Here is a 25,081-nt window from a genome sequence, read left to right on the forward strand (position 1 = left end):
ATAGTGTAGGACTTTCTTCTAGTCCATCTTAGTCTGATTAATTGAGTCTGAACAGTCCATCTGTTCACTGGCAGATCAATTGGTAACCGCCCCCCCCCCCCGCCGCAATAATAAGCAGGTGGTGACTATGCATAAGGTGCATTGGCCAGGAACTGAACTTAAATATTCTGCATGAGACGTGAGAATTCGACACTGAACCATCATTAAGTGTGTGGGGGTGGGGGGCGGCCGGGGGGGGAGATGATTTAGTAAGGGTCGGAATTCAGAACATGCTCTGTGTGCTGGGAACCTAAAAAACACAGTCAGGTAGACCATCACATGGAGGGATCGCGTACCTTTAAGATGGTCCAAACAGGAACTGCTGATCTTATGGTGAGCTACCCACTGCATAACCACTGTGCTACCAAAGTTCCTGTTCTCATGAGGCTCAGGGAATTCGAATCAAAGAAACACTGATGTCTTGGGGCCAAGTGGTGGTCTAGGAAGCTTTCGGGGTCCGCGTGTCAGTGAACAAGTGCAAACCCCCACCTGTGACGTCTCTCTAGCCTCCTTGGCTGCAGCTCTCACAATAGCTGCAGTGGATTCCTTCCCAAAGTCAAAGGCATCAACATGAACTCTTTCTCCTTTCTCTCTCTCAGGACAAGCTTGCCCTCGCCTATGTTTTCCAGAAACGACTTCAGCATCTGGAGCATCCTCAGGAAATGTATTGGAATGGTAAATTGACTATTAATTTTGGATTATAACATTAAGGCGAGACATGGCTGGGCTACTGCCTGCCCAGCTCCTCGGGAGAAAGAGGTGGCTGTCCACTCCCCTCAAGGTCACGGCCTCAAAACGGGCAGTTCCGTCAGGGAGCAGGGAGTCAGGTCCACAATGTGGCAGTGGATGTGGTTGTACTTGCTTTTTGGTGTGTTTCATTGTGCATCTTTTGAAAGGGGATCCTCATGTTTGCATAAAAATAAGGCACAACCGTGTTTATGGCACTTAATATGACTTCTGGGTGATTCTTCGTGGTAAGAAAATAGGAAAGGCTTTCTTTTCCCCAGTTGTCATAGCATTTAGGTATTTCACAAAGTTCATGGGAAAATGACATTCCAAACAATGGAATTTCTCCATAAACTTTTGCTTTTGGTGTTCAGCTATTTTTAAAACAGTTCTGTCGGCACATCACCCACATGTCATACAATTCCACGGCGGAGTCAGGTCCAGGCGAGTTGTACAATCATTATCCACACACTTCTTGGACCCCCCTCATCCACCCATAGATTCTCGCCAGAGAAGCCGAATCCTCACAGGGGAGAATATGATTCCACCAACACTGGGCACAAAACAAGTTTCTGTGCTTCGAATGTGCCCGTGTGGTTTCTGGGTGAGCATGTGAACGACAGTTTCAGCTTAGTATCACAGTGTCCACAGAGCCCCTCTAAGACACTCGTCAGCAGTGTGCCTTCCTGGTGTGACCGGCTGGCAGCAGGTAATGGAAACGTCAGAACCAGGGAGTCCGGCGCTACCAAAGATCTTCCCAGATGCGACCTTGTTCCCTATGCACACAGTGCACATGCGCAGTCTGGCAGCGCTCTCCGCCCTCCCGCGCGCCCTCGCTGGGAGAACACAACTTCCAAATATTTTCATTCCAGTGCTTGGAATCCCTTCAACAGTGATGCGTCCACTGTGGCATTTTCCTCTGGGCGGGGCAGGGCCATCAGAGAGCCCCTCCCTGTCGTTCCCAAGGAGCCCGTCGCAGAAGCCTCCATGGCGATGCACAGGGTCCTGAATCCCAGGGTATGCAGGATGCGACCAAGTTCGCAACCCAACCACAGGGGTTTATTGGCACGCTGGCGCTTTCTGGCTGCGGGCGTGGGCAGGTGGCTTTACCTCGCCGAGCTGAAGAGTAGGTCCCGGCTGTGAAATTAAGATTGTGCTGGCTGTTCTTTCTCGGAGTATGCATCGGTAAACGAGGTCGGTGTGCACCAACCCCTGGTGCCCGCACACTGTTGAAGAAGCTCTAGTTCGCATGGTGAGCAGTGACTCTCAGCTGTCAATCACAAGTCTCGGCCTCTGGTCCTATTTCACTCTAATCGGCTTCATCAGGACAAGCCAGATGGATGCGTTCTTAGACAAGATGCAGATTGTATGTGCTAGTTTCTTTGGGAAAGGCAGTATGTGTAGTATTTCTTTATAACGTGCATCGGTGTTTTTCAAATTCTCAGTAAATACATTGCTCATTGTGATTCAGGATACAAATATATACATAGGTTTGTGTGTAAAAATTATTAAAACCATTGTAATGAAGAAATCTTCATTGTTACTCCAAATTACCCTTTTATATTATTTTAAAGTAATACTGGCTCCAGCTTACTAAATGGATTTCACAACCCGCTAATGAGTCAAACTTGCAGATCTGAAAACAGGGTTCAAAGTTACTTTGGATTTAGTCCCACATTTGTCTAGGGCTGTTGAGTCACAGGGGTTGATTGAGAATTTCAGGCACGATGATTTTTCGTGTTGGTTGTTTGGCTGCATTGTCGCTGTGCTCCTCGTGCCTGAAACCATCTCTGGCCATGAACCAGTGCAGCTGGTGACCAAGAAGCTGTCTGCTTTGTACCTAAAGCAGGGATTCTGGCTAAACTAAGGTTCGGCATGCTTACAAAGAAACGCCATGTTGAATTGCTTCTGCCTTACTTTCAAAGATACTTTACTGCAATAGGACAGTTATCTGAGTTGCAGGGACTCCATGGAATGTGTATTTGTGGAACCTGCTGATTTTGTGTGTGTGTGTGTGTGTGTGAGAGAGAGAGAGAGAGAGAGAGAGAGAGAGAGAGAGAGAGAGAGAGAGAGAGAAAGCTAGCTTCAGGGGAAACCGTATTTTGGGAACGTGCCCTTTGCTGCTGCTCTCTGAGAGCCTGAAGAGTCAAAGGAGCACTTACTAATGCGGAGGAAAAGGAGATTGCGAAACTTGAGCACCATCCGTTCGTTGGGGGATCTCCCTCTCAGCAACAGAAATTCCCACGCAGAGGGTGTAAGTTGTATCTTAAGGGGAGAATTGCTGTTATCATAGGTAAATATTTTTAGTAGTTTGGGGTACCAATCCTCTTATCAGTATATGTCTCCTCCAACTCTCCAGTGAAAATAGGTTCGAACTTAGAAAATAACAGAATCTAGAGGCTTTATTACACTTACCTCCAAAGGGAAGGCATTTTTAAAGCCCTTTCAAGACCAAGTTACCTTCTGACTTGAATGTGTTTTCAGGACTGGAAGGCATTTTGAATGATAGGGGAAAATACACATTTTTTAAAGACTTGGGTGGATATTGACCAAATTAATGGGACACAGCTATCCCAAGAGGATCCTTGTTGCTAGGGTGGGTGAGATAGGAGGTTTATTTCTTCAGATTGATGCAGGTTAAAGGCCACTGCCAGAAGGAAGCGCACTTTAAAAGTGAGGGAGCAGGTTCCCACTTAAGCCCAGAGGCAGAAAATCTAGGTAGGGCCTGTACAGTGTCCCATTGGCCACGAAAGAGTTAAACCGTCCCCTGTGATTGCACAGTTCATTTACTTGTAGTTGTTTCTAAGTTTGCATCCGTTCTTCTGTGGGGGAAATCTCAACTGCAAACGCCGCCTTCATACTCTTCAGGTAGCTCTGCTTCATACCCTGTTTCTGATTTGGTCATCTTTAAAAAGCAGCCCAGAAAATATGATTTGGACTCCTCCCTAAGGGTGTCACTATCAACCAGAGAAGTATGCCGGTCAGACTGGGCAGTGTGAGCATCGTGGAGGTAACAAACAAGTGCCCAGAGCTACACTGAACAGGGCCCAGTCTCCACTCTCCATAGCAGTGAATGCCCATACTTTAGGTTAAGAGGACATGGGTTTATGAAGTAGTGTCTCACTCAGAAATGCATGGCTCTTAAGGTGTAGGATAGATACTTGTCCGCCTGAGATGGATGAGGTAGATTTCTGTCTGAATTAGGAAGGAAACTCAGGGTGTCTTTTCCAGACAGTTGGCTCACCCCAGCCACACCCCCTCCATTTGCACATGCATAGCCCTTTTAACCTGCTTTGTTCTGAAATTATGGTAGAGACTTAGACTCCCCAAACTCAATTGACGCCCTCCTTTTCTTCTCCCCATCTGTTTTGGACAGGGTTATGTTACCAAAATTGGGGGTTATTCTATATGAAATGAATACTTGGTTACATAACCGGAATTCAATCTTAAGTCTCTTTTTACTCCACAGAAGTTGAATTCTGATCTTCGTTAATCGTTGGAAACCTTTGTCCCTTAGTACCTGACTCTCCTAGTCCCTTTCTTTAAGAACTCTCTAATTTCATAATCCCATTTTTGTGTTTCCCCTGTTTACATCCTCCCAGGCCTTTGTGCTAAAGGCTCCCTCAGCAGGACTGACCCATAATCTAAGTCACAGATGTTCAGATTTAGGACTCTGGAGACCAGGCCAAGGCCAGGGGGAGACCAGTGCGATGCCCAGGTGCAGAGTGGGAGGCAGCAGCCGCATCAGGGACATGTAGCCATTTGTTGTCTCGTCTCGGGTTGTTGTAGGAGATGACAAAAGGCTGGTATCTTATAAATGCGGAGTTTTGAAACTGTTACATCACCTTTTCAAGATAGCCAGTGAAATCGAAATACCATAGGGACATTATTGTCTTCAGCATTTGATTATGTAACTATGAGAAGTTATATTGTTCCATTTCTGAAACTCCTCTCTCCGTTTCATGCTTAACTCTTCAAACTCCTAGTCATCAATTTGGTTCCAATTCATTATATAATGTCATCCTGGGGTAGTTGTTTAGGTGAACATCTTTTGAACTTACCCTGTCATACTTGACTGTCATGAAAAAATGTGTTTAAAAATTTTAAAGTGCATCTCCTATTAGCTTCAGGGCTTAGTAATGAAAAGCATTCTTCCACATCAAGCTATTGTTACAGACATGTCATGAAAGGCAATAAATCATTAGCATAAAAGTAAAATATTATTAGGGAAATGATTTTTTTTTCAGTTGAGTTCAGAAGTGTGAGAATGGATTTGACCCATTGATAGAGTAAGACAATTTCAATGGCAGTTCTGTTTTTATTTTTTAATATCTGTAAGGATTGAGAGACCTTGTTTGCATTAGTAGACAGAGCTAGAAGTTTTATGTTGCAACATCTAGTAGTGTTATTCAGTTCTGACTTCTTCCCAGTTATGTACCCCAAATCAGAAAATAACATATGCAAAAAAATGTTATGGTCTGATTGCTCAAGTAGAACTTCCTTCAGTGTTACCAAAAAAAGATATTTGAAAACTCTCTCACTTTGTTGCCTTCCTTAAAGCCAGAGATGTCCTTGTCTCTGCAAAATATAATAGAGAAGCTCATTAAATTGCTATTCATAAAACTTGTCTTTTTCTTAGATGTATCTTGCAATATTGATAACAGGTTGATATAATTGAGACTTTTTTTCACTGGGAATCAAATAATCTGTTTTATAAAATGCTTTGATTTCATCATGAACTTTAAATATCTTATCCTCCAAACTCCAAATTTAGCTCATTAAATTGATGCAAACTGTCCACTACCCAACCAAAGGGTCAGTATTATGATCAAACTGAGTACCAGGTCAGACTGACCCTCTCTTTGAGGAGCTTGATATAATTTTTCGAACTCTATGCCACCATGACAGCTGCCTCATTTTTATGTATAAATCTAAGATAAATATGCAGCTCATAAAACGTGGAGCTTTGCCAGATCTGGTGTATTATAAATACTGACTTCAGAGTTACAGGGTAGAAGAACAAGAAAGCTAAATAAAATTTGGTCTCTACCAAACCACTCTGAAATGATTTCTATGTAGAGTATCTCAGCACAGGTTAGAAGATCCTGTTTCTAATGTCTTCTCTTTCTCTTAACTCGGGGAATGGCATGGAGTCATAACGTAGATGAATGCAAAACTATTCGCTTAAAGTTGCCCTTGCCAATAAGTCCCCAGAAAAGTCTTTGTATACCTCAAGGGATGAGGTTCGAATATTGCTGACCCTAGTCCATGCTCCCAGCCAGTGCTTGAAACTGCCTTTGATTAAATGCTTCCAACAAGGGACCTTGCTCTGCCTCCTATCTCTGACACGATTCAGTAACTAGACAGGAAACATCATAAGGAATACTGTGTATACTCAAGTAAAAGCCGACCTGAAATCTAATTTGAAAATTTGGGGCTGGCTTGTAGTCGAGTATGTCTGTATTATTGTTTGGCGTTTTCCCCTCGTATTCCCCTTGAACTGACAAAGAGGTCCACAGTGTGGTTCTTCGCAAGCACACATACACACCTCTTTCCTGCCCCATAATCCCTTAATCTCTGTCTATTATCTTCCAGTTATGATCCTGACATCTTGCCTCAAAATTGGTCATTGTGAGTTGAGAAGAAGTGGTATGACAATAGCAATAGGGGTTAGGGCAACAGACGTGTCCAAACTTCTTTCTCAGAGTGGCCCCAGGAAGGCATTTGATCTTTGAGTTCTGTCTGTCGGGCGCAGTCAGAGGTATGGAGAAGGCAAGAACTCACATTCAGTGAGAGACGGGTAACAAGCATGATGTCAGTCCTCCTGCAGGGACTGGTCTCTCCTGACACAGCGTCGAACATCTGTAAGATGAAGTCTTGCTGTTCGTGCCTCTAAACAGCGCTTTGATTGTACTTCCTCCAAGACGGATTTGTTTGTCCTTTTAGCAGTCCATGGTACTTTCAGTATTGTTTCCCCAACACCATAGTTCAAATACATCAATTCTTCTTTGGCCATCCTTATTCAATGTCCAACTTTCACATGCATATGAGACAGTGGAAAATGCCATGAAGTGGGTCAGGTATCTAGCTTCATCCTCAAAGTAACACCCTTGCTTTTCAGGACTCTGAAGAGGTCTTATGCAGCAGATTTACCTAATGAGACACATCTTTTGACCTCTTGGCTGCTGCTTCCAGGAGCATCGGTTGTGGATCCAAGCAAGACACAATCCTGGACACCTTCCAGCATTTTCCCCATTTATCATGATGGTCCAGTAATCTTGGGAAGTGGGAAATAACTGAACTGCACAAAATAGGAGGCATTTGGCCTCACAGGACAATTGGCAAGCACACATGTTACAGACAGAGCTGGCCTCCATCCGGTTTTCTAAGTGTTGGCTTCACAGTAACAGGTGGCTGGGTCATCTTTGCACGGCATCACTGAGTAGATGTCAACGGCCAGCTTTGGGTTTGCGACCGAGGACAAACTGCATCGCCTCCTGAAGTGTAGAAGAAGGGGTGACTTTCTACATCTCTGGAGGCTCTGAAAGATGGCGATCTCGTGGAGGCTCAATCAAGGCAGGAGATTGATCTGACAACAGGTCCAGAAAGCTCCAGTGCAGCCACACTGCCGAGCCTGCTACCAGCCTTCCCATAGTGAACAGGCCAGAGCTCACCGGGTGCTCGGTCACACACCTGGGAAGTGACCCTGCCAGCCCAGCTGGCTGCTTTGGCAACAGAGCAAACAGACTTAGTCAAACACCTAGATTACCTTTCTCTCCATAAACAAAGCCTTGTGTCAGTCCATAGCCAGGCTTGCAATGGGAGACCATCCATGTCTACAGTGTTTTTCAGTTCAGTTACATCCAAACTCAGCCTGACCATCAGGTGGTTTAGATGATGCTCAAGTGAGAAAGCAGCTCGCTCTCCCTCCTCCTCCTCCTCCTCCTCCTCCTCAGTTTCTCAGCTGATGGGCAATTATAATTACAGAGTTTTATCATTGGTTGCTATTCATTTGCATGGATAAATTTAAACTGTGCTTGGAGCTGGGTCACCAGGTAGAATTGCCCGGCGCATAAATATTTCATTTTTCCAACCGGCTGCAATGCTCCATGATATCCTAGCTAATGTTGCTTCCTGAAACTTGATCTCCGTGACGTGCATTGGTAGCTTTTTCTCCTATTGAAATATGCACACTGCTAATTATTGCACACATTGTCCAAAGAGCACAACACCAGGCTTCACGGCCTTGAAAATAAAAGTGGAATCTCTGCCCGTTTCCAGGAGCTGTGACAGGGAAGGAGATGGAAGGGAGTTTACATAACAGGGAGTTTGTTATGACTTCTCCAGGGACTGGGAGGCATTAACTATTAAAATGAACCGTACAATGAATTTTACATAACTACAGGCTGATAGAAGCAATGGAACTGCAAGCCCATTGCTATACTTGTATGTGAGAATAGCATGCATCCTCTTTTTTATGGAAATCTGGATTTAGGAGCATATGCTTTCTTACTTAGTTCTCTCGCCTTCCCCCTCCCTCTAAGCCTTATCTGGCCTAGATGCGAGCCCTGACATTTCCTGCATTGCTTTCAGTCTGAGTCACTAGAAGTGGAAAGGTGTTTGTTTATTCTACATTATTGACCTGTGTTCCAAGAGCTTTTGCATTCTTAAGATTTCAGGAGCTGCTCTAGTGATTGAGAAATCGTCTTCTCCTGGAGTCGGTGGTGAAAACAAGGTCTACCAGCTGTGGGCTCTAGCGCGTGGGCCACAGCCTTTTCTCATTTATCTGATAACTTAGGTGAAGCCTCACCGACTGGTGTGGAGCAGGCAGTGTCTGGTCGACACGGTGCCTGTTGTACTCGGCCTGTGTGCTGTGGTTTTGCATGACGACAGGTGGCGAGATGCAAGTGTTCTTCTGGGCTTGGAAGATGAAACTCCTAGGCCAGGATTCCAGAGAACACCAAGCCAACTCCCTTATGGAAGCACACTTATCCTCTCTGAGCCCCAAATGAGAGGGGGGCTAGAAGGTTTGGTCACCTCGGTGCATCTCTGACTTCCTCAGTGAGCATCTTATCATGCTGGTACTACATTTTCAGCAAGGGACAGAAAATCCCAAACCCAACGAACAGGTAATGAAGGAACTCAATCCCAGCCTACTTGTATGCACAAGAGAGTGGCGCACAGGGAACTGGGGGAGCTGAGCCGGGCCTGGCGTCATCTGCCTCGTGTGTCAGTCAAGGGACAGGGTCCCCAGGCCCTGGCAACCAAAGAGCAAACTCTTGTTGTCTTGGTGTGGCTAGATCGTCCATGGATCTGGCAATGAGAACCTGGAGGGCAGGAATCCCAGCGCATGCCCGTAGGCTCTTACGAGCTCTCCCTTTGGAGGTATGAGGCCATAGGCCACGCACTGAGTCTACTGGCCTCCCTACAGAGGGGCTGGGTGCAGGTCTTGGCGTCGTGGAGTGGGCTTGCCTCTGTGAAACCTGGGAGGGCTTAGAGCTCTTGTGTGTGTGATCGGTGGTAGCCCGCATGCCCTGGCCATTTCGCACGTGCCTGGCATTACTCTACCTGTGCTCTAGGCGTATGTTGGCTTTCTCGTGCCAAGCTCCTTACAAGGCATGTCATGTAATCATTCTCCTTTGGAGAGAGGTGAGGGGCATGGGACTGCTCATCGTCACACAGGTGGCAGAATCGGGACCAAACTCAGGTGTTTGATTTCCAAGTCCACTCATGTAGCCACACATCTTACTAGCCTTGATGTTGCTCATCTTGCTCCATCCTCCTCCTCGGCTTTCCCCTGTGCGTGCTAGGAGAGCTGGAAAGGGGAATGTGTCAGGGCGGGCTTTCTGCAGAGCAAGCTCGTTAGCTTCTTCCCCCCCCCCCCCCCCCATCTCTTCCGCTTGCCAGTCGGGTAGCTAGTACCTGAGAAAGGGGTAGGTAGTTCATTCATCTGGCTAGCTCTGACCCTGCTTAGAAAAGCAGTACATGTCCATTTCAGAAAACACAGAGAAGCATAAAGGAAGTAATGAACGTCGCCTCTGTTACCAGCTCCTCGGATTGCCCCTGTTAACTTTTTGGGGTGTTTCAACCTTCTAATATTTGTTTCTGAGTACGCAGAAACATCAGTTGAACAAAATTAGAATCGTTTTTGAACATGTCGCTCTGTAACCTACTTTTCTCTTCAGGAGGTTGCCATGGTAACTTCATCTCCCAAAAGAGCATTTTCTCTCCGAGGGGCTTGTAGGAAGGAGAGAAGGAAGGCAGCTGCCCGAGAGGAATAAACGCAGGGCGGGATGGGCCGGGGAGCGTCTGCAGTGTGGCCCTCTGCACGAGGGGTGCCAGTACAGTTAGAGCAGGGGTGTCAGACTGGTGGCCCGCGGGCCACATGCGGCCCCCGGTGTAATTGTTTGTGGCCCGCGACGCTCTGAAATAAAATGAAAATAGAAAAATTGTTGTGAAGGAAATAGTGCTTAGGGAGATTGAGACAATACCATACACACACAGTTCCCTCGCTCACCCTTGAACTGCTGAAGATGAGTAGACACGTGGCCCAGTGCCTTTCCTGGGGGCCTGTGGACGTGTATCAACACACTGACTCAGTTCCGGCGACGTTTGGAAGCGATGTGTCTGCCACGCTAGTGTCATGTCATGTAGACAGATCCCAATCACAAAAGGTTAGAAAGAGCACTCTGGGCTGTGCTGTTATGAATCACACCTCGCGGCAGCGCTGGTTCACATTGTTCGGGGGAAGGCATTCCGATTGTGCATCACGTTTGTCAGCTGTCCAACACTCGGTGTATTTTATTAGTTATTTTGTTATATTTTCCGGTCACAGCATGAGAGGTAAGTGAAAACTAGGAGGAAGGAAAGCGCTGGCGAGTTTTAGGTAAAAAAGGATCATTTTAGTTTGATAAATACCTTAAATAAAATAAATGTTTAAATAAAAGCAATAACATAGTGTTTTAATTATCCAATCCATATTCCTGAAAGCTCTCTTCAAAATATAAATTTAACCAAATGTGTAAATGTGATGTGGCCCACGTTTTGGTTGAGTTTGACACCCCCGGGTTAGAGTACAACATGCTGCCCCTTCCTCCAGAACTGTCCTGGATCGTCAGCATGACAACCACCTGGCGAATCCCCGTGACATAGCAGTGGGCAGTACAGTGTGCTGCGTGACCACTGCTACTTGAGCAGCAGATTCTGATCTCCAGGCTTGGAAGGAAGGAAGCCAGGCTGGATAAGGGAGAGGGCGTGCACACATTCCTGAGGCGGCCATATCAAATGACCACGCACGGGGAGCTTCAAGCAACCAAAATGTGTTCTCGCATACTTTTGGAGGGCAGAAGTCTGAAATGTGGGTGTTGTCAGGGTTGGCTTTTCCTGGAGGCGCTAAGGTGGAATCTGCCCCGTACTTCTCCCCTGGCTTCTGGTGGGTGCTGGAAATGCTTGGCGTTCTTTGGCTGGTAGAGGCAGCGCTCTAGTCTCTCCCTCCCCCTCTGTGTCTCTGTATGTTGTTTGTTATATCTTATAAGGGGCCCCTTTATTTGGATTTAGGGTCTACCATAATTCAGCATAAGCTTCTCGTGGCCCTTATCTGATTTATATCTGCAGAGTCCCTGTTTCCAAATAAGACCGTGTTTTGAAGGGTCTGTGTGGACTTGGATGTGAAGGAGGGTACTGTTCGATTCATGACAAGAGACTGGAACCGGACCTCAAAAGATATCGTGTTAAAGACAGAGGGAGGGCACTCCAAGTTAGGATTGGCTCTGGTGAGTGCCTGGAATGGGTCCGGCACAGAGCAGGTCCTCAGTTAAGTATCTGTTGCGTGAGCATGCCCAGATGAAATACCACGCACCTCGCTGCTGCAGTAAAAGAGACTCTGACGCCCATGCCGTGTTGCTGAGAACAGAAAGCAAGAAACCCTTTTGAAGCCATTTCGCTTAGTGGTATCTGTGAAAATTTTAAATGACCCCAAAATCATACTCAGAAGAATCTGCTTGAAGGCCATCTTTTTTTCCCAGTCATTTTATGGGGGGCTCTTACAGCTCTTACAACATTCCATACTTCAGTTGTATCAAGCATATTTGTGCATATGGTACCATCATCATTTTCTAAACATTTACTTTCTATCGGAGTCCTTGGTAGCAGCTCCTCGTTTTTCCCTATCACCTTTGTGACCTCTGAATAAATGATAAATTATTATTATTTTCATATCATATACCTATTGCTGTCTCCCTTCAACCACGTTTCTGTTGTTCGTCCCCCTGGGTGGGGTGGGGGTATCCATCAATCATTGCAATCAGTTTCCCCTTCTTCCCCTTCTCCCTCACCTTCCCCCTACCCTCCTGGTATCTCTACTCCCATTTCTGTTCCTGAGGGTTTTATCTGACCTGAATTCTTTTTGTGTGAGCTCTTATCTGTACCAGTGTACATGCTCTGATCTAGCCAGAGCTGAAAGGCAGGATTGGGGTCATGAGAGTGGCAGTTGATGAAGCCTCAAAGAATCAGAGGAGTATTGTGTGTTTAATCGGTGTTATACTGCGCCCTGGTTGACTCATCCTTTCCTTGTGACCCTTCTGTGAGGGGATGCCCCATTGTGTACAGTTGGGTTTTAGGTCTCTGCTCCAACCCCCATCGTTCTCAACAATATGTTTGGGTTTTTGTTTGTTTGATGGGTTCTTCTGGTGCCTATTACATAATCCCGTGGGCACCTCATAATCGCACAGGCTGGTGTGCTTCTTCCATGTGGGCTTGTTGCTTCTTTGCTAGATGGCCACTTGTTTAACTTCAAGCCCCTAAGGCCCCAGATGATATCTCTTTTGATAGCCGGGCACCATCAGCTTTCTTCACCACATTTGCTTATGCACGCATTTATCTTCAGCGATCGATCGTATTGGGAGGGTGAGCATCACAGAATGCTGGATTGTTAGAACAAAATGTTCTTGCTTTGAGGGAGGGCTTAAGCAGAGGCCCAAAGTCTATCCAATTCCTTAATGTAGGCCAATAACTATTTGTATTAATTAATATATGCACATGAGTGCACACCCATGTTTATCCCTAGCTTTGCTTCTAGATCTTTCCTTTTTTAAACTCCCTCCTGCCACACCTTCATGCTCATCCTTCTTCTGCCTCTTTGTAAATTCCTCTCAGCTAGATTGCTATTGCTCCAACACCACCGGGATCTCTACATCCTCCTCATTGTTGCTTTTAATTCCCTACTTGTTCCCCTGTCTGTGGCATTGTTTGCTCACCACTCCTTTCCCCGACCACCTCCTCCCCAAGAAGGCTGTATTTTCCTATGTCTTTACGAGTATATGATTAAAGGGCTTGGGATAGATCTGGTTTGGGACCTTTTTTCCAGTGAGCATTTACTGATGGACCCAGAACTGGTCTATGTGCTCTGCAAATATTAATTCATAAATCTCATACACGAGGGGTACCTCAAAGGGAAAAAAAAGAGAAAAGCTCTCCTTGGCGAAGTTGTCCTGTTAGGTAAGCATTGAGCAACTCACTCTGAGTTAGTGCACCCAGTGGTGTCACCTGGGAAGGTTCTCTCTGGTCACATTAAAAAAATTTTTTTCATAAAAGCGGTTTTGCTCAAACCTCTTTTGTGTGTGTATGTGTGTGTGTGTGATGGCCGGTTTAAGAGAGCAGCATGTAGCTATGAAATTTTGTTTCCTGCTGGGGAACAATGTCACAGAAACTGTTGTGATGTTGAACACCGCTTATAAGGACAGAGCTATGGGAAAAGCTCAAGGGTATGAGTGAGTGTTTTTCACACTTCCAAAAAGGTGAAATGTCTATTGATGGCAAATCTCATTTTGGACGTCCATCAATTTCTTCAACCGACAAAAAATGTTAACAAAATTCATGCGCTGTGCTCCAAGACCGATGATGGACATTTGAGGAGATGGGGAAGTTCTGGACTATCTCGGAGCTCAGTTCAACGAATTTCAATGGAAGATTTGGGGATGAGAGGGTTGCTGTGAAATTTGCGCCTCGGTTCTGACCGACCTGGAAAAAGAGCATCAAGTGGAAACATGCTGTGCTTTGAAAGAACAGCTCTAAAGTGACCCAGACTTTTTCCCAAGGTCATTCCTGGTGACGAGACACGGTGCTGTTCTTACATTCCCAAACCAAAACCTCAGTCAAGCCAGTGGGAGAAACCTCGCCCCCAAAAAGTTCATCAGGTGAAATCAAAGATCAAGATAATGCTCACTTTTTGTTTTAATGCGAGGGGGATAGTTTGTTCACCAGGTCACACTGTTGATCAAGCTTTCTATTCAGAGGTTCTGAAAAGATTGCAGAACAGTGTGCGACAAAAAAAAAAAAGGGCTTGATTTGTGGACGACGGGGGACTGGTTTTGCCATGACAAATCACCTGCTGACACAGCCATCTCAGTGCGCCAGTTCTTGGCAAAAGTCAGCATGCCTCTCTTGCCCCACGCACTTGCTCACACTACCTCACTCCATGCGACTTCTTTTTGTGTCCACAAATGAAAAGGGAAAGAAAAATATGAGGGAGGTGCTGTCAGCTAGCCAAACAGATGAGTTAGAAAAATGTTTCCAAGAATGGAATCACAGATTTGCCAAGTGCATTAAGTGTAATGGAGAATACTTTGAAGTGATAGGGATTTGGGGTTTTTTTTTTTTTAAAGTTTAAATCCATAGATTTGAAAAAAAATTCTCATGTATATGAGATTGTGATATAAACTCCTAAATGAGTCTCATATAATTGATAAAGAAGGCACAGCTTAACTTTAATCCAGTTTACACAGGGAATTGTAATAGGGACATCCTACAGTGGGACTCAGTCTTACTCGGCAGTCTTATTAGTGAGTTAGCAACCATTGCAGAGGGCCTGATAAGCTTGCATCTAGGTGCATGGAAGGCCCTCCAGAACGCAGGGGACAGGAAAAGAAAATTCAAGCCCTGATCAATACACAGAGCTGATCCTACACAATTAAAAATAAAATAAGATGTAAGGATATATGACAATGAAGGTAGGAACAGTCTAGGGAATCAAAGATGTATTTTCATGTCCTTCTATATTATTCAATGTTATGCACAGAGTTGTAGATCACTCTTTTTTTTTTTTTTTTCAAAGAAGGTGGTGGTGAGCGTGGTACAGACCGGGGCGTCTCAGACTGGGGGTCTCAGTTACGGCAAGGTTTCGGCTTTTCCCGGCCTGACCCCAGCCATGGATTTCTGCTTGTAATGAGCCTGTAGGGTGTACACAGTGGAGCCTTCTTTTCTTTATGGATTCTTCCTCACCTTAGTCTCTTTAGTCAGGCAACAGTAAAGCTCCCGTTTATTTTAATCAGGTTAGCCGATACACGTTTGTCCTTACTCTGCAATACGTTATGGTAACGGATGAGCTTACTTTCTTTTAAATATGCTCTGCTTGTACTTGTGTGAAGGGTACATTCGTTTTGATTGTGTAGGTCAGAAAGATAGGAACTTTTTGCTGAGGGTGGGGGACAGAATATTCATGGGTCATTCAGCCCTGACTGCCCGCCTGACCACGTGCCCTGAGGGAGCAGGCTTCATGGAAGACCACTAAGGGCAAGTTCAATACTGGCAGGTGGAAGGTTGGGGAAACAAACGCAATAGCCCTTTACTGACCAGGAAAGAACAAAGTCAGGTCGTTGTTTGCTGAAATGTTCAAAGACTGTCTCATTATGGCTGGCTTGCCCCTGACACATGGTGTTGAAAAGTTATTGCTCAGGCCAGAGGCCCTTCCCCAGTCATTATGATTATGATTACGTTAGAGGGACTGGTTCTTTATTTCAGAAGGACACTGGTCAGTTTTCAGTATCAACACAGCTGTCCTATTGATTTTTCTTGCTCCCAACCAAGCTCCCCACCCCCAAGAGACCCCATTAAAAGAAAGAGTATGTCTTAAGCCAATAAGCTGAGACTATCCATTCCCTTACTCTGACCCCCTGCCACCCCATTACCCCACAGACGTCTCACCAGGAAGGGGAGTTGGAGGGGGAGGGGTAGAAAGTTGAGCTTGTTATTTTTGAGAGGCGACAGTGATTGTATGTCACTTAAAAGCGTCTTCTGTACCTTACACAAAAGCACCCGAATGCTCTCAGCCAGAATCCTGCTGGAGTCATGTGCTCCAAAGGACACAGTGGGGCGTGTGTGTTTGTGTGTGTCTGAGAGAGAGAGAGAGAGAGAGAGAGAGAGAGAGAGAGAGAGAGAGAGAGAGAGAGAGAGAAACATCATTTGAAATTTCCTTTGGGAAATTATCTGCAAGCAATCAGGTCTTTCTTAGCCCCCTGGGAAGAGTGTGGCATTTTGTGGCCCCCTCCCCTTCCCCACCCATTTCAGGCTGGGGGGGGTGTGGGGCAGGGGGGCTTGCTCCTCCTCATGCCCTGCTCACGCCCAGCTTTGGAGCTCCGCACACCAGAGTTGGGTCTGCACTGACTTTGTGTGTCCTTTTAGGCTGAGTGCACAGCACCCTGCAGGGAGGGATGTTCGGCAACGATGTATGGGATTGGACAGATCCTCACTAAATGGCCTGGGGTGTGCTCTTCTTCCGTGCACCTCCTTGCCAGGGGCATGGTGTGTCAAGGAAACTGTGGGTTTGCTGTGTGTACTGGACGTAACAGCTCCCGTTTCCTTGTTACATAGGAGCTATCGAAGATCACGATGCCAGTGATATTTAATGAGCCTTTGAGTTTCCTGCAGCGACTCACTGAATACATGGAGCACACATACCTCATCCACAAGGCCAGTTCCTGCTCCGACCCCATGGAGAGGATGCAGGTATGTATCCCTGGAAAGCCGTAAGTCTCTAGAGCAGCCATTCTCAACCTGTGGTTCGCGACCCCTTTGGGGGCCAAACAACCCTTCTTTCATAGGGGTCACCCAATTCATAGCTGTAGCAAAATGACAGTTATGGAGTCGCAGCGAACATAATGTTATGGCTGGGGTCACCACCACATGCGGACCTGTATGAAAGGGTGAGGAAGGTGTAGAAGCACTGCGCTAGAGACTCCTGGAGCATACCTTCTGGAGACTTCCTTCTCCCCAGCCCCACGCTCAAAGTACGCGTCGAGGCTGGACAAGGTTCAAACTCAGGGAACCCAGTGTGAGTGTCCCCTGCTGCCCTTCTGCCGGTTTCCAGTCCCGAGAGCAGAAGCGTGGAGAGACTGATGAGAACGGAAAGAGAGGCGGGAGGCAGCCCAGGACCTCAGCTGCATCCGGGTAGCTGCTTCAGCAGCTCCCTTATTATGGTTGTCTCCGTTTTTTAAAAACGAAGACATTTACTAAGTCTTACATGGGACAAGGACAAGACAACTACAGAAACATATCATCTGGATGAAGGACATTCGTCAGGTCACTGGGGGCCCCAAGGTTTGGTGAGATGCAGAGCTTGGTTGAGTCCCCCTCTGAGGCACGCTGGACCTGATCTCCTTTTCCACATTTGCTGGATTCTTGTGTTTGTTTGTTCATATTAGTGTTTATCTCAGATGTGTTATGTCATTGGGGGTCACCCCCTTGAAGGTGCGTTATATGTTTTTTACTGTTTTTCAGTATGCGAATCTCTAGGGACAGCAAGTAGATTAAGGGCTTCTGGAGGGAGGGGGCACAGCCGGGGTGATGGGGGCGGGAGGAGGATGCAGTACGAAGGGAGAGAGACAGTGTCAAGGAGTCCCAGAGGAAAAGAATGTTTGGAAACCAGTTGTAGTAGCAATTACACAATCCTGCTTGATGTGAATGAACTGTGAAAAGATATGATACATGTAATAACTCCCAATTCTTTAAAAAAGACGTGGGAAGTCACAGAAAAATGTCACCAAAACATGGCTGGCAGCATGTCAAGAGCCTCCCGGCTCCAGTGGGCCTCCCACGAGGGAACACACACCTTACGTTAGGTGAGGCGCTCATAGGATTGACCTCTATCTAAGACTATGCCAAGTCTGCACTTTAGCAATATTATCGGAATGCCATCAGGGTAAAACTTCAACCGCTCTTCTGCAGAAGCCTCAGCACATGCCCAATAAGGAAGGAATATGCACACGTGTGTCAACAAACATGTTGATGCTTATATGGGCATACAAATACATACGTGTGCTTGTATGATTACATGAGGGGCTGGAAGAAGTTTATGGAAAAATGGAATTGACAGAGAATGGAATTTTTCCATGAGTGTTTGAAGCCCCCGCATATACATAGTACTATGCACTACAACAAGGACTTGTACTTTTAAATAGAAGATCTTTTGTGATATACGTGGCGAGTGTGATGCAGACAGCGTACAATGGACACATTGTTCACCCGCAAACAAAGCAATTGCATCCGAAACAGAATCTTTCTGTTTTTCCCTCACTGGCCCTGACATCAGTGTGATTGTTTTGTACTTCTTGCCCCTCTCTTGAAAGTGTGGTACTTAAAAAAGGAAAAAAGCTCATGAATTAATGTAAGTGTAATTTTGAATTTGAGAATTGCAAAGAGTCCTTGAGAAAATTCGTATCCTCTCTAGGATTCCCTAAAACTAAGAGGGAGGGTCTAGCCTTATAGCAGGAGAGTCAAATTAATCTGTGATCTCAAAGTTCCGTTTCCACGTCCAGTTGTTAGAGTCCTATTAAACATTCCAAGAGTTCCAGCTCCCTGAAATGATGTGTAAATCGCTGCCTTCTCAAGGTGTCGGTCCCTGAACGACTGAGAGGCAGCGAGCTGGTTGCTCACGTGTCCCATTGCTCTCTGTCCAACAGTGCGTGGCTGCGTTTGCTGTGTCGGCGGTGGCTTCTCAGTGGGAACGGACTGGCAAGCCTTTCAATCCACTGCTGGGAGAGACTTACGAACTGGTTCGGTGAGCTCCTTTGCTGCATTCCACGTTGGACTCACATGACTTCCCTTCCTTCTCAAGGAAACGAGAGAATAGCCTTATCTGAGCGCCCCAGGACCAACTCTGAATGGCGGAGCATGTTCCTGGTCTCCGTGTTTATAACTGCTTCCTTCTTATTGAAACATGGATAACAAATACTGTGGTGGAGCGTAATTAATCACAAAGGTTGGGTTATTGCTGATCATATAGGTTTAGTCGTCCTCCTGTTCCCTGTCTGTCAATCATAAGACATGATTGGATTTTTATTCATTAATCATAGAAAGCATGTCGTCAGCATCAACTTTTGCTGTTGCCATAAGGGAACAGCGGCCTCTTCGGTGTGGTTCTGTGTGCCGCCCCTGACCTGTGTCCAGTGGGCACACACAGGAAGGGGATTCGTTTGGGTTTAACTTTCGGGGGCCCTGGTCTTCTCTGCACCAGTGTTCATCTCAGACCTGCCCTTCATGTTTGAGAGTAGCCGTGGACTCTCTCTATCTCAATATAAGCGGGCCCTACATTTCAGGAACAGTTGTGTAGATGGCACCAGCCCCGGCGAGTTTCCTTCTGTTGGGCACGGGGTCACTGTGGGCCGGAGCCGGCTCAATGCTGCCTAACAACAGTGACACACACTTCACATTGACACGGCTCACAGCACGATGCCGTGCAAAACACAAGGTCCGCAGAGCCTTCTTTATTTCCATGTGTTCCAGTCGGCAGAATTCTAATTCTGTTGAATGTAGTCATTTGAGTTGCCTTTGGCCAGTGTCTCAGATTTGTGTCCCGGCTGTCCTTCCGCCAGGGTCACGGGAAGAGGAATGGTGTGTTTGCTTGCGCTATCTGCTTAGTGCTTTCCCATTGCTTTTGAGCGCCAGCCAATACTGGAGTTTAACTACAATGCAACTCCCCTTTTTTTTCTCTCTCTAAGAGATGACCTTGGGTTCAGACTCATCTCCGAGCAGGTCAGCCATCACCCCCCGATTAGTGCATTTCACGCAGAAGGATTGAACAATGACTTCATCTTTCATGGCTCCATCTATCCCAAACTCAAGTTCTGGGGCAAGAGTGTTGAAGCAGAGCCCAGAGGAACCATCACCTTGGAGCTCCTTGAGTAAGTTGGAATCAGACCTTTAAACTCTTTCCCTGAAGGCCTACTTCTACGTCGGCACAGAGATTGGGCGTTCTCGTCAAAAGATGGGGGGCAGGGGGGAGCCTTAGTGGAGTGTAAGTGCGCTACCTCCATGTGAAACAGTGTGAGAAAAGCAACCAGAGTCATTAGTCAGGCTGAAGCTGTGTTGTACGTTTAGCCCGATGCTTGGCTGCGGTGTGTGGAGCTGTCTTGTGAGAGAAGCAGGTTTGTCCTTCTGGGGCCATGCTTATGCGACAGGCTTTGTAGATGCCAGCGTGCCAGCGTGTCCATCTCTGAGCCAGCTTTCAGAAAGGCGTCCTTGTGCAAAGCTCTGACCTAACGGTGACAGTCAGCACGCCGTCGCCGATCGATCGTCGATATTAGGGAAGGTGCAAGTCCTCTTGTTTGGGGAGCAGAACTAAAATAGTTGGCTCTAAAGCCTAGGGCAGCTGAAGGACCCCATAGAGGACAGGCGCCCCTCCCCGTCTGCCCCTCTGACGAGGGGGGCTCTCGCATGAATGATAGGAGCCTGCTCTGAACCGTGAATAACAGCAGACTCGCTGGGAGGAAACTCACAGTGTGATGGCTGACACGGGAGCGAGCGTCCTGGTTTGACTTGTCCTTCCTGCGCCTCCCACCAGAGGCTCGGGGTAGCCCAGATGCGTGAGCCGGGCTGGAAAGCTCACCATCCTGCATGGGTTCTGGAAAGACGGGCCCTGGCAGGGTGGAGAAGGTAGGGGAGGGAACGGCTGCTGCTCCTTCCCCCCAGTCCTCGCACCAAAACAACTCATGTCCCACTTCCCCTGGGATGGCGTGAGGGCGGCACCACCGGTACCTAAACCGCACGGAATGTTCCTCTCCTTCGCTGGGTTCTGGGCCTGCGGTCCACAGAGTCTAAGCATCCTTGCTACTTTTCCTCTCCTGTCACCTCTTTGCCCATGAGACCACCCGAAGGAAGAGAAATTCTGGACAAGCAGAGAGGCGAGCAGCCTGCTAGCTGGCCAGAGGAGCCTCGCTCTTCCTTTCTGCCTCACGTTTCACTTTGTCTTCACCACGTTTGGGGCAATATGTAGTGTATTTGGAGTTCTGCAGAAGTCCAGACATTTTTTCTCAATCACACATTTGCTTTCTCTTGAGAAAAAGCGAGGGCCAGGCAACAACCCCCACCCCACCCACAGACCCACACTTCCCTGTGTGTGAGCTGGTGTCGAGGGCCCGTGGGCTCTGGGCCTGGGTGATCTTGAGCCGTCGGCCCCGCTCGCATGAGCAGGTAGTGGTGCAGAAAGCACATCTCATCAACTAGCAGACTTCTCACTTCCTTGCCGCCTCCTGTCGCGCAGACACAACGAAGCGTACACGTGGACTAACCCCACCTGCTGCGTGCACAACATCATCGTGGGCAAGCTCTGGATCGAGCAGTACGGCACCATGGAAATCACAAACCACAAGTACGTTGGGGGCCCACAGGAGGTCATCAGCTTTAATGGCGAGCTGTCAGTGGGCTTCAAGGAGGGGGCGGCGGGGGGCCTGGAGAAGTCGAATGAAAACGTAAGGTCCAGACGATGGAGCCCACGAGGAAACAGCAGCACCTCTGTGGAGGTCGGAGCTGCGGACAGGGTTGTTGGAGCGTCTCACAGGGTGAGATGAGATGAACTCTGAGCTTCCCCTCCGTCTGTGATGCTCAGTTGCTGTCTCCCTGGGCCCTGCTTGAGCTGTGCAGGTTTGTGGTACCCACACGAGGAAGGGGGTATAGAAGCGTTCAGAAGAGCTGGCGTCAGGTCCCACTTTGTGGCAAGTTCCTTGTCCTCCGTGAGCCACACCAAGCTCTCCGTGGGGCTGGGTGCAGCCCTGAGCGAGGACAAGGCGTGCCTTCCCCACGGAGCCGGGCACGCATGCTGGAGCGTCAGGCGGCAGCGCCTGATGCGAGAAGGGTTGTGGGTGAGTTTGGGCCGTGGCCCCAATGGTGTCGAATGGCGATGTGAGCGTCCTCTTTCCTTCCTAGGACCGGGGACAAATGTGTATTGAATTTTAAGCCATGTGGCCTTTTCGGTAAGGAATTACACAAAGTCGAAGGCTACATTCAAGACAAAAGGTAAGGGTCCACTTTTCAAGCCAGTAGGTTAAACGGTGCTGCGGGGGCCGTGGTGGTCCCTGGGTGGGGTTCGCGCCTTCCTTGTGGGCACGCAGACAGTGTCCCTGCTGATGGTGGTGGCAGACAGCATTCCGCTGGCCTCTAGCAGTCTCCCGGTGAAGCCCAGCCAGTGAGAACTATATGGATCACGGTGGCCCGGCCCACAAGTGGCCGCGGGAACAGCGTAGGTGTTGTTTTTGTTCCACTGTGCGAGGACGTAGCCGGCAGATGACCGTGACAGTGACAGAGAAGCAACAGTAACAAAAGAAAGTGCTCCTCTCAGACTCTGCGGGTGTCCCCTAGTGAGCCGGCCGAAAATCTTTCTTCTACAGAAATAACCGCGTATTTCTGGAAAGAAGCTGACTCACGAAGCTCTTTCTAGTAATATTTGATGCCAGCAAAGCTTAACGAGCTGGCTAAGCATCCTCTTCTCTTGGCAGCAAAAAGAAGCTCTGTGCCCTCTACGGGAAGTGGACCGAGTGCTTATACAGTGTTGACTTGACCACTTTTGACGCTTACAAAAAAAACGATAAGAAAAACACGGAGGAGAAGAAGAGCAGCAAGCAGGTGAGCACTCTGGAAGGGGGTCTCGAAGGAAGGAAGGAACGACCTCCCTCATATGGGCTAATCCTTTCGGAGGCGACCTGTTCCTGAGTCATGAGTGGCTAGTGCTTGGGCTTTTCCTCCATCAATCAATCAATCAGTCAATCAATCATCTCTCTCGGTGACAAATACAAAGAGGGTTCAAAACAGATGGGGCCGTAGAACGGCAGGACAGTGGAATTTCCCACGCCCACTTTGTAAAGCCCCCTCATATCCATTTAACAGAACGTTTGCCACCCAGCACTGTCCAGAGTGCAGTCCGGTGGCACTGATTGTGTTGGACTCAGAGCTCCACCGTCCCCATTCTCCATTCCCGTATTTTCCCGTCACCCCTAACTGAAGTCCAGTGTCTCCCAAGCAGTGGCTCTCCCTGTCCCGCCCTGACACTCTGGCTGGCTGAGTAGCCAGTGCTGGACATGAGTAGGAGTGTGCGTCACTTGCCTGTCTAGTTGAGATGAGGCTGAGGGTCTTTCAGGGCGCTTTGGAAAAGTCGGCGTTGAGTGACACCAACTTGGTTTCCCTCCTTTCTGCTCCTGTGCATTTGACATTGAGATCCTTTAGAGATGTTCTGAATCTGCCTTAAAATTATTCCTTAGCACGATCATGCTGCTTGTTGGTTTGGGTTCCCTTCCTCCTGGTGCATCAAAGCTCCGAAGTTCTGGCCATCGTAGTTAACAGTGAGTGAGTCGCCCCTGGGCTTCTGTCCTGCCTTTGCTGACCTGTCTCGTTAGGGGACAGTTCAGATCTGGCAGTGTGGTGGTTAGGCATTGGGCTGCGATCCACATGGCCAGTCGCTGAAAACCACCAGCAGCTCCTTGGGAGAAAGACTAGGCTTTGTGCTCTCATAGACAGTTACAGTCTCAGAAACCCACCGAGGGTGGCTGTCAGTCAACGTGGACTCAATGGCAGTGAGTTTGGGGTTCTGGACTATCCTGATTGCTTCCCTCCACGTGCCTGCCACATAGCTTCGTGCTGGTTGGCCCCCCAAAGGCTCTGCGATCACACAGCCCTCTGTCCTGCCCTCCTGGCAGACGTGGGGAGAGCTAAGGACAGACTGCAGGTGCTGGGACAGACACTCTTTGTAGGCGTCCTGTGACCCTCGAGCCTGGAGGGGCATGTTCCCTCGGTTAGCACCCTACCTCCTGCATTCATGACCCGGGCAGCCTCAGCCCAGTCTCTCAGCTCCTCTGCCCAGTCCCTTGCTTTGGAAGCTACAGGTAATAATAGCTCCGGCCTTTGGAGGCGCTCTCCCCTGGGAAGGGCCCCGCAGAGTGCCCGGCTCATCAGCACATTAAGCCTGCCCTTTGTGTGCAAAGTATGCCGAGAGCTTGTCCACAAGGCCCGAAGCTCAGGCCGCGCCTGGACCTCTGAGCCACCGGCTGCAGGGCTCTTGGGTGGTTCTTCTGTTTGCGGGAGTCTCCGAAGCTGTAGTATTCCTGACAAAACCAAAGGGCCACTCCTGAGTGACTCAGCCCTGGCCCTGACGTGCAGAGTTTGACAACTGACCAGAGAAGCCTGCCTGCTTAGGCGCTGCCTCCTTCCCTCTCTCTCCCTCCCTCTCAGCACCACCCTGCACACAGCTTGGCATGCCCCTGACATCCAAGTTTCCCCAGCTGCTTTTTCCAAGTCCCAGGGCGCCAATGGTTCCCTGAAGCTGTGAGGGGCCTGACAAGGATGGGGAAGGAACCGGTCCAGGCGCAGGGAGCCCCCAAGCAGAACTCCCGGCAGCAGCTGCTACCAACCTGAGGCCACTGGCCACCTGCACCATCCTGCCCCCAGCTCACTCGTCCACCCATCTTTCACAGAGGGCTGGCATGGCGAGGGGCGTGGGCGCACTTTCAGAAAAGAGCCCTCATGCTCCTGAAATCCTCTGCTAGTCTGTGTAGAAAAAGTGGCGCCGCTCCTCGGAGGGAGGGAGCCATCCACCGCACACATGCCCACATGCACGCCTTGTCTTCTGTGCCCTGCCTGTGTGCCCTCAATCTGCCCTTGGTGACTGGGGCTCGGGGCATGGCCACATGACGTGGGGCGATTTGGGTTTTGTTTTTATTGATTATGTTTCATCACTGTTGTCACCTATTTCTGCTACAGTTTGGCCTTTGGCTTTGTTTTTTCTTAATTGTGGTAACATACACACAGCAAAGCATGTGCCCCTTGTCGCCATTTTTTAAATGTTGGCTTCAGTGATACTGGCAACAGTCTCTGTGCCCTCGTCCCCTCTGTCCCCACACAGGCACGCAGCCCCATCGGTAGGCCCCTCCCCTGCCCGCACCCAACCCTGCTCACCACTCAGCCCTCTGCCCACTGTGCCTTACAGCCTCTCGCTAGCTCGCCCCTACCTGACTTCACTCCGCGATGCTTTCTCAGCTGCATAGTCACTGAAAGTTCTTCGCCCACAGTTTAACAATTCGACCTTGGGAATAGTTAACTTTTCCAAAGCCTCGAATTGCTCAGGAATAGGCCCAGGGTGACGGTTTCTGCCTACTCGTGGGCTCATGACATGAGCACCGAGTCCAATGAGCACTCAGAGAGGCCCTGCCCACGTTGTCGTTGGGTGCTGGGGAATGGTTCTGACTGCCAGCGGCCCTGGCCCACAGGGGCTAGCCAAAGG

The 25,081-nt window shown here is 48.3% G+C and overlaps 1 protein-coding gene across 4 annotated transcripts in view; it reads left to right on the forward strand.

The window, feature by feature from the left end:
• Window positions 1-25,081, forward strand: part of OSBPL1A (oxysterol binding protein like 1A) — a 243,314-nt gene that overhangs the window by 209,054 nt on the left and 9,179 nt on the right. For 3 of the 4 annotated variants that reach the window (XM_075533000.1, XM_075533003.1, XM_075533002.1), the window contains 7 exons: window positions 639-714; window positions 16,411-16,545; window positions 18,498-18,595; window positions 19,536-19,718; window positions 21,077-21,184; window positions 21,739-21,828; window positions 22,308-22,434. In XM_075533000.1, coding sequence (XP_075389115.1) covers window positions 639-714; window positions 16,411-16,545; window positions 18,498-18,595; window positions 19,536-19,718; window positions 21,077-21,184; window positions 21,739-21,828; window positions 22,308-22,434 — 817 coding nt within the window. The remainder of the gene's footprint in view (window positions 1-638; window positions 715-16,410; window positions 16,546-18,497; window positions 18,596-19,535; window positions 19,719-21,076; window positions 21,185-21,738; window positions 21,829-22,307; window positions 22,435-25,081) is intronic. The other variant, XM_075533001.1, reaches the window with a different exon arrangement.

Source organism: Tenrec ecaudatus, chromosome 15 (assembly GCF_050624435.1).
Source record: "Tenrec ecaudatus isolate mTenEca1 chromosome 15, mTenEca1.hap1, whole genome shotgun sequence".
NCBI classification, from domain to species: domain Eukaryota; kingdom Metazoa; phylum Chordata; class Mammalia; order Afrosoricida; family Tenrecidae; genus Tenrec; species Tenrec ecaudatus.